The sequence below is a fragment of the Tiliqua scincoides genome, chromosome 1, assembly GCF_035046505.1.
Source record: "Tiliqua scincoides isolate rTilSci1 chromosome 1, rTilSci1.hap2, whole genome shotgun sequence".
Taxonomy (NCBI): domain Eukaryota; kingdom Metazoa; phylum Chordata; class Lepidosauria; order Squamata; family Scincidae; genus Tiliqua; species Tiliqua scincoides.
Genome location: NC_089821.1, coordinates 17,066,892 through 17,079,256, shown reverse-complemented (window position 1 = coordinate 17,079,256; position 12,365 = coordinate 17,066,892). Strand labels below are relative to the sequence as shown.

Sequence of the window (12,365 nt, the reverse complement as noted above, 5' to 3'; positions counted from 1 at the left end):
TCAAATGGGGCTTACTTCTGAGTAGACCTACATAGGCTTGGGGTCTGTGTCAGTTTAACCCAGGATCTTCACCTTTCTCTCCCCCCCCCCAAAAAGAAAAAAAAAACCCACTCTTGATGGCTTTGTCTCCAAAAATTGATTTTAAAAAAAATTCCCATTCCTTTTTAGCCATTCCCCTTTTTCCTCCTGCCTCCTTTTGGGGGGGGGGGTACTCTGTTGGCTGCTATTGTAAGACAAAAGGCACAATCCTAGCTAGGTCTACTCAGAAGTAAGTCCTGTTTGTTCAATGGGACTTACTCCCAGGAAAGTGGGGTTAGGATTCCAGCCAAACAATCTCTAGGTCTCACTTTGCATCAGTTTGCAATTAGCAGATACACACAAGACAAAGTTTTCCTCTCCCCCAGCAAATTCATCACTTTCCCCCTCCCTTTCCAAAACCCTCCTTTCCAAACTCAGGGCACAATCCTAACCAGGTCTACTCAGAAGTAAGTCTTAGTTTGTTCAGTGGGGCTTACTCTCAAGTAAGTGTGGTTAGGATTGCATCTTCATAGTGCTGGCAGCCTTGTTTCTATTGTATAATTATAATACCTTCATCTCCATTTTGGGGGTAACTGTGGTGTGGTGTTGTAATGGGGAGCTGTGGCCAATGGCCACAAGGATCAGGGGAGGCACAAGCCGGAAATGTTCGAGAACCACTGATATAGGGAACCAAATTATAAATAGATGTGTTGAATGGTTTTTTGCAGTGACTGTTTTATTGTGGTATTTCTCATATGCTGTTTTTGTGGGTGGAAAAGTAACTGGTTGTTTTTGTTGCTGCTAATAACAATAAAGTAGTTCCTATGTCAAAGGTAGACAAAAGTATGAAATAAAGGTACAGGTTGAGTCTCATTATTCGCGAGGGTTCAATTCCAAGAACTCACATGGATGGCAAAAAACGCACTATGGCAAATCATTTTAAAGAACAAAGTTTCTTTGCTCTGGTGATTTAAAAACAGCATTGATGACCTTTTGTAATGCACACAAAGGCCATCAGTCTCTCTCCAGGCGCTTCGGCTTCTCTCGTCTAGTGCTTAGGGCGCTAGGAGGCAGCAATCCCTCCCTTTACCAGGAGCCCCAGCAAGGGGGAAAGAATGAAAAAGGTGATAATCGCTGCCATTTAGCCTTCTTTCAGTTTCTCAGGGGCAAGGGAGGAGTGAAACCTGCAGAGAATGATTGATGGATTGTCAACCGGCTGCCATCTCTGGCATTATTAAACTGTTTAATAATGTTTTCCTTTAATTTAAAGGGCCCTTCTCATCAGTTTTGAGATAGAAAAATCTGTGGATACTTAGGTTATACCTGTAATCACTTGTATGACTGTCTCTCTGCAACAGTAAAAAGCAGTTTTTTAAACTGTGATTTTAAAGGGGTGCGTTTTTCCCCTTCTCCAGGGATCAGCACATTCCTTCTCATTTGCAGGGGACATTCGTGTTGAGTCAAATCCGTGTATAAAAAATCCGTGTATAACAAGGCTGGGCCTATACTACTCTTGATTTTAACTGTGAAGTCATGTAGAGTTATTTCCAACAAATGCTTTCTAGATAAAATTTTTTTTTAACAGTGAGAAAAATATACAGTTTTTGCAGCTAGTGAAAAATGAGGCTTAGAGTCCAAAGGAATTCACTGATAGAGTGTTCTGTTTGCAGGTTGTTGCCATTTATGAATAAGTGAAAGAGATCACTGAAGTAGAAGTGATGAGTCAGCTGTAACATAGAAGATTTAATAAGTATGAAATATGATTGAGGCTGCAATCCTTCCTGGGAGTAAGCTCTATTGACTAAAATGGGACTTATGTCTGAGTAGATAGGCATGGGATTGGGCTCTGTAATATCTAGAGGTGTTTGTTTCCAGTAAGATAGGATTACAGTCTTACTGAACATAATGGGCTTACCTCTGAGTAAAATAATACTTTTCCAATCATAGTACTGACTAGTAGAAGGGAGAAAATGCTTATTGCTGATTGCTGAATGCTCATTGCTTATGAGCACATGTGTGCTTTTCAAACATTTCTGTGTTTGTTTGCAAAGGAATGGGAAGCTCTGCTTTGAATGCAATGAACATACTAATGATTTTGGAAAAACTGAAAGGAATTCAACAGCTGGAACTGCAGAAAGACATGATCAACTGGGTACTACAGGTAAGCTAGGCAAGAGTCAACCAGAAACAATGAAAAAGACTCTGCTAAGGTTATTTCATTGATTGCTGTTCATGCAAAGGGCCATCTCTCAATAGGATCTATACAGATGTCTTTCGTTACTGACTTAAGACTTAAAAAGGAACTGGTTTTTAAATCATGCTCTTTATAAACTAAAGCTTTGTTAGAGCCGCTAAAACTTTGTTGCTATAAATATTGAAAGGAAATATGTGTACAGAATGCAGTCTTTTGTATCTTAACCATTACATCTGTATTTCCAGATGTTTGAAACAGTAAAATGTCTGAGAGAGAAGTCTTGTTTGCCAACAGTATCCACTGCATCTGGGTTAGAATCTACAAAAGCCAATGAGGTAACAATAAAACAGAAGAAACATAATGTACTATACGTTCAAGAAGATGTGAACCTTGCAATCAGGGTTTGAAGCCATGGATTCACAGCTCCCAAGCATGTTAATGCAGTGTTAAATATCCATATATGATTAAAGAAATATTTGCATTACTGCTAAAGACCAAAAATCAGTTGGAAGGTGCCTTTCCAAAGGGTATATATCTTGATCCCTCTGCAGCTAGCCTCTGTGGAAACAGGCCAGCAATAGTAGAGAACCCTGTTGTCTCACAGAAGCACATGAAATGTAACCTCACTTACCCTGTGAAAACCTCCCCCCCCCCCACCGAGGAGCAGTGGAACAGAGACCTCCACAACTGAAGAGCAGCACTGTGATGCCTGAGCTTTACTAGCTTAAAACACATTGCCAGCATTCTGCAGGCACTATTGAATGCAGAATGCTGATTAGTCTGTTACACTTCAGATTGTTTAGCAAAAAAATGACCACCTCCCTTCCTTGGCCAAGTCTGTGACCAACAAAGTGACTGCTAGCCTCTGCTACTGGGAAGGTGCCAGCAGCTGGGAAGAGTGTCCACAAATTAGCTATGGGAGGTTTTGGGATTTGGAGGTGAAGCATTTACTTTGGGGCAAGTCTACAGCAAACTACAAAATGGATCCTGTTACATAAACCATTATTAGTGGAAGAAGGCAGTTTTTCTGGATTTTATTTTGTCTGTTTTTGCTAATTAATAAGATGCTTGTTGTTATCCCCTACTAAAAAGATGCAAAAAACTCAGGACAAGGAGAAAGCAGAGAGAAAGAGGAAGGCAGAAGCAGCCAGACTACATCGCCAGAAGATCATGGCCCAAATGTCTGCTTTGCAGAAGAACTTCATTGAAACTCACAAGATCTTATATGAAAACACACAAGAAATACAAGGAAGAGAAGTTATGGAAGAGGAAAGGTAGGAAGGGAAAATAATTTGTAATCAAATCTTGACTAACTTTCAGCAATATAAAGTTACACAAAATAATCAGAACTGCCAATGAGTGGGCAATTTTATTGGCTCAAGCATAGCTGAGATATTATTCCTTGTCCTGATGAAAGCAATGCACTTGACAAATTGTTTATAATGCTCATGAATTACAGAAGTATTATTTACTATGAAATTGAGTACTGGACTTCAATTCATGGTTGTTACAAAACTATCAGTGGAAATCTTTGCATCAAGAAAGAAATATTTAAAGTTCCAGTATTCGTTGCTCACCCACTTTGTCACTTCTTGCAGGATTAGGTCAAAACTGTACAAGTTCTTCCTGGCTGCCTGTGGTCTCTCTTGTGCTTGTTCTGCAGCTAGTTGGTAGGCTAGGTTTGCAGTTGTTCGTGTCCCTCTTATGCTTGTTCAGAATGACTTAAAAATTTTTTTTTCACATCTGGGATCTGTTGTCCATTTCTCTTTGTGAAGGTGGATGGGGAAGAGCACAAGCTTTGCATGGAAAAGATTCCTAGGTTCAATTTCAGGCTTTTCCAGGTAGTGCTAAGAAAGTCTGCATCCAGCCAGTGTAGGTTATAGAGAGCTGTGTGGACCAATGATCTGACTCAGCACCAAGAGGCTTTATATTGGGTAGCAGGAGTTGGAACACATGCATGTGAGGCATACTCCTGGTGGCAAGTTTAATCCCAGGGCAAAAAAAAAGTGATGGGCTTACACTTTCCCTTTTAAACCTGAGTACGTGAAAATTATTATCAAATATATAAAGTGCCTGTGTATGTGGTGGCTGAGCTGTGAGTTGGGACTTCCTGGGTTCAGATCTCACCTCTGTCATAAACTCACTAGGAGATCAGTCCTGAGTTACCCAGCACCCAGAGCTGCTGCAGTGCCGAAAATGACTGCCACTGCATCCTGAGTGCAACCTGGGCAGTACTGATGGCTCCTCAGGAAAAGGGGCCTTTCATCCCCTTCCTAGGCGAGTAGCCCTGCAATGGGGCTACTTGATTCTACAGTGACCCAAGTGTCAGTGTAGCATCAAGAGTCTCTGTTGGGCCGGCAGCTTCGCTCCACCGGTCTTGCCTCCCTCTTGCCCCACTTCCCCGGCACACCTTCTCCCTGTCCTCCACCTGCCTCCCACATGGCCCCACCTACCTCTCCACTGCCTGGCAGTCCGCATGATTGTGGAGCAGTGGCAGTCCATTGGTTGGCAGTGGGCTAGCACCAGTGCTGGACTGGCACTGAGGACTGAAGATGTGCCTTACATGCAGACGTGCTAGCGTGCACTGATTAGGCTTGGGTCCTAGGTGTAATTAGGTAAGTCTCTTTGTCTGCCTCACCTGCAATATGTGGATAATAATGCTTACTTAACAGGGTAGTTGTAAGGACTATATTAGGGTAATATATGTGAAACATATTGCACAGTCAGAAAGCGCTCTGCAAATACTAAATATTATGGATATTATTCATGGCATGTAGCTTTAGAAAGTTTAGTAAAATGTTTACAGCATTCCGTGGACTGCTGTGCTAATGCATTTGTTTTGTTTCATGTATTCTACTTGATTATCGTTAAATTCAGTTTTGACTTTTGTTATAGTTTGTTTGAGAGTCGAGTAATTCATTCATAACAGTGGCATCACTAGGGGGTGCAGTCTGCAGCTGGTGACGCAGTTGGGGGGGTGACACTGCTAGTGTAAAAATAGTGACGGTATTTTTGAATAATGCCATCATGTTATATATCTTTTGATGCATAATTTAATATGGAATGCAGGGAAACAAACCGTGTTGAAATATCTGTATTCTATCAAAAGGTTGCAGCCAAATAACCAGAAAAGGAAATTATAACTGCCTTATATAACAAAATGGAAATTGAGAAGATGCAGAAGAGAGCAACCAAAATGATTACTGGGCTGGGGCACCTACCTTATGAGGAAAGGCTACAGCATTTGGGGCTTTTCAGTCTAGAAAAGAGGTGCCTGAGGGGAACATGATTGAGACATACAAAATTATACAGGGGATGGACACAGTAGATAGAGAGATGCTCTTTTCCCTCTCACATAACACCAGAACCAGGGGATATCCACTGAAGTTGAGTGTTGGAAGAGTTAGGACAGACAGAAGAAAATATTTCTTCACCCAGCATGTAATTAGTCTGTGGAACTCTTTGCCACAGGAAGTAGTGATGGCATCTTGCCTAGATGCCTTAAAGAGGGGATTGGGCAAATTTCTGGTGGAAAAGTTCATTACAGGTTATAAGTCTTAGTAGGTATGTGCAAGCTCTTGGTTTAGAGGCAGGCTGCCTCTGATTGCCAGATGCAGGGGCACTAGGAAGCAGGTTGTGTCTGTTGTCTTGTGTGCTTCCTGAAGCATTTGGTAGACCACTGAGATACCAGAAGTTGGACTAGATGGGCTTTCGGCCTGATCCAGCAGGGCTCTTCCTATGTTCTTATGTAGAAAGTGAATTTCCTTAATTCAGAACTGTCCAATGAGACTGATTGTTCTAAGTGCCAGTGAGGAGGTGTTATGACACAGCAATAAGCTGTTTGTATTTGTCAGCTGTCATTTCCATGTATCAGAGCTAATACTAGAACTCTTATTCAGGTGTGTATTATCAAGTTGGCCACTGGTTTTTTGTTGGTAACTGATTTGTTGCTTGACCTGTACTGTTATATATTAAAATAAAGTCAATGGAACTTGACACCAACCCTAGTGATACCTCTGCATTTAAACTGTGCATATGGCATTGTAATTTATTCTGTATGGTCTGGTATGGGAGGAAGTCCATCATGGGAGTGACCCAATGAAGCTCTCACCTTGGGTGATGCAAACCCTAGTGATGTCTGTGACTTATATCTTTTTTAATTTCTGATTTTATTTAAATATAAATTGTTTTCTTACCTGATATATTGACCAAAAATTTCACTGGTTTGTATCTACATAGCATTCAACCAATCATTGATGACTCCAGAATTGCCTTGGGACCCAAGCGAGGTCCATGTGTTACAGAAAAAGAAGTGTTGACCTGCATCCTGTGTCAGGAAGAACAGGAAGTGACACTAGAGTCTGCTGCCATGGTTTTATCTGCCTGTGTCCAGAGATCCACTGCCTTAACCCAGCGTAGGGGCAAACTGCTTGAACTTTCAGGGGGTATGTGTCTCTTTTCAAGGTATTACTTGCATTGTCACTAATGCAGCATTGTATCCAAAGAAAGTTAATCCTGACTAACTTGTCTCATTTATTTCGATGGTGTTTTGTCATGACTGAGTTTGTATATATGCAACCCTATAGTCTTAGATCTCAGTTTGGAGCCACAAAGGAAAGTGATACAGCTGAGAGAAATTTCAAGGAATAGGCCACAATAGCTATAAACTAGATTTTAAGTTGTATTATGGATAAAAATCCACCTCTTCGTTCTATGCCTCATTATAATGAAATCGTAAGAGAAGAAAAACATCACTAAAGGGCACATACCTGTAGTTTATTGCTGAAAGTTTAGCCAACCAGTAGGCTCCTGTTATTGCCTTTTGGTTAAAAATAAAAAATCTACGTTAATGAAATTCAAAAGTGAAATTAAAATACTGAATATGGTACTTAATGCAGGAGACGTATTTGTTAATCTGTCATTTCTTAACTGTTGCTAAATGGGAAATAAGATAAAGAGCTATTTTTGGTTCCTTAAAAATATCTGTTCATAGAATTAATGTTCATTTTATTACAACAAAATAAGCAAAATACAAGCTTTCATGTTGGAATGGTATAACCATTCTTTATATCATTTTTCCTCTATAGATAAAATAGATACTCTTTTCATGGATCCTGACTTATCATGTGGAACTCACACAGGAAGTTGTGGCCATGTGATGCACGCTGCCTGCTGGCAGAAGTAAGCATTTAATAAATTCTAGAGTCACTTTTCAGTCTCTCTGTTCCGTAATGGTTAAGCATAATGCCAAGGGCTAAAGTAAAAAAGAAACAGCAGCCTCAAGTATCTCAGTACCTCTACTGTATCAGGGTTGGCTCATTTTATTTTGTTGCCCTATGTAAAAACTTAGTCCAAATGTCTGGAATGGGAATTATTCCTTCCAAAGAAGATTTTCTACAGTGATCTGAAGCTCCAGAATTTCTGCTACCTTGGGGTAGACCAGCTGTGGTCTACACTGTATATCCTGATGTCTCTCTACACTCTTCTTTCTGGTTACCTCCCATAATACCTTGTAACTCATTGAAGAGATAAAAGAATGCTTTGCTTGGTACAGACCAAAGTCTCAAGCAATACTTTCCAAGTAATTTGTTCTTACTTTTCTCTTTGGTTCAAGTATGTTTCTACAATAAACCAAATGCTTAATGGCAATGTATTCTGGCATGAAAGAGGATTTAGCACATATCAAAACTCTGTTTTGGCATGTTGTACTAGAAGAATTTCTCTTGGCTATTTGAATCTTTCAGGTATTTCGAAGCCATCCAGCTAAACTCTCGGCAGCGTCTTCATGTTGAACAAGTTTTTGACTTGGAGAATGGGGAGTATCTCTGCCCGCTTTGCAAATCCCTGTGCAACACTGTGATACCAATGATTCCTTTGCAATCACAGAAAATAAACAGGCATGCTATATCATTTAATTATCAATGTATTTTTCATCTGATAGAAATTTTCTTGTTGCTTATTAGGGGAGCATATGTGATTCTATTCTATTCCTGTATGAGTCTTTTGTATCTGTAATCGTTATGAAACTGTGCCTATTCTGAGATCTTGCAGTGTGGCCTGCAATGGAGTACATTTTACCCTGCTTTATCCACGGGTCCAGCATCCATGGATTTAAAAATGCTTAAAATTGTCCCCACAGGTCCAGGATCCATGGATTTAAAAATGCTTAAAATTGTTAAAATTGTCCCCACCTTCCCCAAAAGTTTCCCTATCTTCATACTGCAAAACTACTCCATTTTCAGACTGCAGGGCAGTCTTCTGTGCTCCCAGAAGCCATTTTCAGGTTGACAACCCCTTGGTCCTGACTCAACAAGAATGCATCGCGTAATCCATTCTGAGGCGAGCCAGACCCAAGGGAGACAGTCGCATGGATGCAAGACAGTCGCAAGGCACCAGGATGCAGGTCTCTTGCTGTCTTGTGTGTTCCCTGAGGCATTTGGTGGGCTGCTGTGAGATACAGGAAGCTGGACTAGATGGGCCTATGGCCTATGACCTGATCCAGTGGGGCTGTTCTTATGTATGACCTGGAAGTGACTTCCAGGAGCACAGACTGCACTGCAGTGCTGAAAATGCAGCGATTTTGCAGTGTGAAGGTGGGGAAATTTTCTGGCTTATTTTGACAGTTTTAAGCATTTTTAAAAGTGAACCCTGGTATCTGCAGGGGGGCTTTTACCAAAGCCCTGCAGATACTGAAGGATGAACTAATTTACATTTAAAGAAAGAACTAATTTAAAGAACTAATTTACATTTAAAATTTGAATAAATTTACATAAGTTTACATAAATGAATATATTAAAGATGGAACTTATATGAATGAATGAAGGTCTTGCAATAGCTCAAGGCCAATAAAAGGCCTTGCACAAAGCAAGGCTGGCCTTTCCTTTGCTGCTGCTACTGCATCACAGATGTGAAACAACAAGCTGTGGTGGGAACCTTCATCCACAGCTCACGTGAAATGTCAAACAGTTGCCCTCACGCTGAGAGCAGTTGTGTCGGGCCAGTGCAGGCTCCAACAAATCTCCAGAGGGCCAAAGGCTAATTGGAGACTGGGGGCTCCCTGAGGGATGCATTGAGAGGCCTTGAGGGCCATAAGTGGCCTCAGGGCAGGGGTTTGGACACCCCTGTTCCAGAGGAAAGCTGCAACCCACCCCTGTCACCAGATTACCCTCCCCAGCCCCTCTGGCCTGGCAGGCTAGTCCCTCGTCGCCTCAATGCTGTAGCTCCCGCTGCTCTTTCCACTGCTGCCGAGGAACAAAGAGGCTGGGAAAGCATGGGCGCCAGCCTTTAAACTACGCCCCAGCTTGCCCCCTCCCCCGACCAATAGCTGCTCACCACGTCATGCAGGCGGGGAACCGGACAAGTTTCCCACCACCTGCATTAACAGCTGGAGAGCTTTTATGGTAGCATCTTAAAGGCTGGTTTCTAAATATGTGTTTTTTGGGTATTAAAACTACCACTATCCTTATACCTCCTTTTTTTTTTCTTTTTAAATTTCCAGTGAGGATGCAGAGGTGGTGGCTCAACTACTGTCTTTGTCAAAGTGGATAGAGATTGTTATGGCCCGGATATCTGGTTACAACAAGAAAAATATGAAAGGTTTGTAGACATTCAAAGCTTTACATTTAGGGAAACACTTTTAAGAGTTGGCAGCAGGCAGCATCCTGCCCAGTTCTTTTGTGGTTAGGAGTTGCCTCTGGATACATAGGGATGTAAGGGGAATGCTCCTTACATTGGAAGAAGGAGCTCACAATGGTGAAAGCACTAGTCCAGTTACTACCCTGAGTTCTTAGACATTTAAGCATTAATCAATTGTTTTTGTTAAATGTTTGAAAAGCATTGCAGTCCAATTGTGTGGCTTAATTTGTATCTCCTGATTCCCCATCTCTTAGAATGGAACATGGCCTCCCTAAGAGCGTGTAAAGAGTTGCAAAAGGAGGAATTTTTCTTCCCTACCCTCCAGTGCAAATTGAATGGATAAGGACTCAATTTATTGTACTGATTGATGATATTAAAATCCAGTGGTTACTTGCTCGTTACTTTTCATTGTCTTTTCCTTTAGGTAGTTTGTTCACATGTAATACATTGAGATATTAACCCCATTTCTTTTATGTTGGATTGAATCACATAACTACACATTAATATGATATGCTGTATTGGAATGGGTTAGTGACTGGTTCTACAACTGAGAGCACAATCCTAACCCCTTATGTCAGTGCTTTCCAGCACTGACATAAGGGCAATGCAGCTCTGAGGTAAGGGAACAAACATTCCCTTACTTTTAGGGAGGCCTCTGGGAGTGACACCCAACTGCAGGATTCAGTACATGTTCCATTGGCACCTCTATGCCAGTGCTGGAAAGCACTGACATAAGGGATTAGGATTGCGCCCTGAAGTTCACAAATATAGGCTGGTATTCAAGAGTATTAGGAAATTGGTATTGAAGGGATCTGGTGTGTGTAGGTGTTTACGTATTTTTGAGATTCCTTATAGGAATGTGGGAAGCTGCTTTAGACTGAGTCAAACCCTTGACTGATCTAAATCAGTACTGCCTATGCTGTAGTGGTTCTTCAAGGTTTGACAGGTATATTTTTCAGCCACAGCTGGAGATTTCAGAGACCTTAGTTTAAACCTGTACCTGTAACATGTAACTTGTGACCTACTGCATGTAAAGCATGCTTTCAACCACTGAGCTACAACACCTCCCCAATTCAGGAAGAGGTGTTTGAAGTGTTTCAGGCATTTATCAGTACAGAATAGAACCCTGTTTTATTCTTAGAATAGGGTGTTGTATAGGCATTATGGCTAGATCTATATACTGAAGATTACATGTTGTAAGACATTTTACAGTAAAATTAATACAGGTTGGGCATCCCTAATCCAGAATTCTGAAGTGCAAAATATTTCAAAAACCACAACTTTTTTTGAGCATCATGATGCCACAAGTGGAAAATTTCACACCTCATGTGTGACCTCATGTGACGGTTACACAAAATGCACAAAATTATTTTAAATATTGTATAAAATTACCTTCTGGCTATGTTATAGGTGTATATGAAACATAAATGAATTTTGTGTTTAGACTTGGGCCCCATCCCCAAGATGGCTCAATAGGTATATGCAAGTATTCCAAAATATGGAAAAATCTGATATCCAAAACACTTCTGATCCCAAATACCTCATATAAGGGATGCCCAACCTGTAACTGTATTTCGGTTTTGTAAGATAAAATAGCATGACTTATGAATGTATTTCTTTCAAAGAAGAAAAACAAATTGCTCCTTCCTTACTTGGTAAAGAAATGGAAGATTCATCGTCAGAATTCCATTCCATTCTTAGCTTTGGAGTTCAACCTTCGTAAGTGTTAAGAATCACTTCCCTCCTTTCTTTAGATCTGATTTACAATGGGCATCATTTTGTTCGGTTAAAGCATCAGTATTTGGGAAAGCAGATTTTTATCTATGTGAAATGGCCTTCTCATTAGTTAAGAAGCTTGCTACCAGTGGAGTTCTCTCCATTGTGTATAGACAGTAAAGAAGAAATGTATCTTATGACAGTTCTGTTCCTTTATATTACTCCAGTAGTTATTCTCTTTACTTATGTTGCAAAAAGAGTATTCATAAATTATGCATGCTGTAAATGGTTTATTTGTCCCACTTTAATAACAACTTTGGAAAACATCTCTGATTGGTCAGTGACGTGAACAGCAGACAGTTTTATCTAATTGATTGTCATTGTGTTAGTTATATCCCTTTAATACGATTTATTTCAATTACAGATACCCGAGTCCACTGTAGTGAGTAAAAGCATCTGGTTGAAAAGTGGAATTCAGATGTTTTAGTGGGGATGGCTAGTTCACTGTGACAAACTGCCGTTGACATTTTCTGAAATAAAAATAAAGTTGACTGATCTGGCAAATAATCTTATCTCTTGTACTTCAAGTACCTTCTAGCAGTGGTTTATAGCCTGATATTCTGCTGGTGTCCTCCACAGATTCAAATATTCTGATAGTATCAAAGAGATGGTGATTCTGTTTGCCACTGCAATTTACAGAATTGGTTTAAAGGTTGCTCCCAATGAAACTGATCCACGTATTCCTATGATGACTTGGAGCACGTGTGCTTATACTATCCAGTGTTTAGGTAAGTAAAAAATA

At 40.5% G+C, this 12,365-nt stretch overlaps 1 protein-coding gene across 4 annotated transcripts in view; it reads left to right on the top strand.

Annotated features, from left to right (window-relative positions):
- The window catches only part of UBR1 (ubiquitin protein ligase E3 component n-recognin 1), a 97,242-nt gene that overhangs the window by 66,051 nt on the left and 18,826 nt on the right, over window positions 1-12,365 (top strand). For 3 of the 4 annotated variants that reach the window (XM_066631190.1, XM_066631174.1, XM_066631182.1), the window contains 9 exons: window positions 2,070-2,179; window positions 2,458-2,547; window positions 3,305-3,486; window positions 6,452-6,657; window positions 7,300-7,393; window positions 7,957-8,109; window positions 9,711-9,808; window positions 11,473-11,566; window positions 12,203-12,351. In XM_066631190.1, the coding sequence (XP_066487287.1) occupies window positions 2,070-2,179; window positions 2,458-2,547; window positions 3,305-3,486; window positions 6,452-6,657; window positions 7,300-7,393; window positions 7,957-8,109; window positions 9,711-9,808; window positions 11,473-11,566; window positions 12,203-12,351 (1,176 nt within the window). The remainder of the gene's footprint in view (window positions 1-2,069; window positions 2,180-2,457; window positions 2,548-3,304; window positions 3,487-6,451; window positions 6,658-7,299; window positions 7,394-7,956; window positions 8,110-9,710; window positions 9,809-11,472; window positions 11,567-12,202; window positions 12,352-12,365) is intronic. The other variant, XM_066631167.1, reaches the window with a different exon arrangement.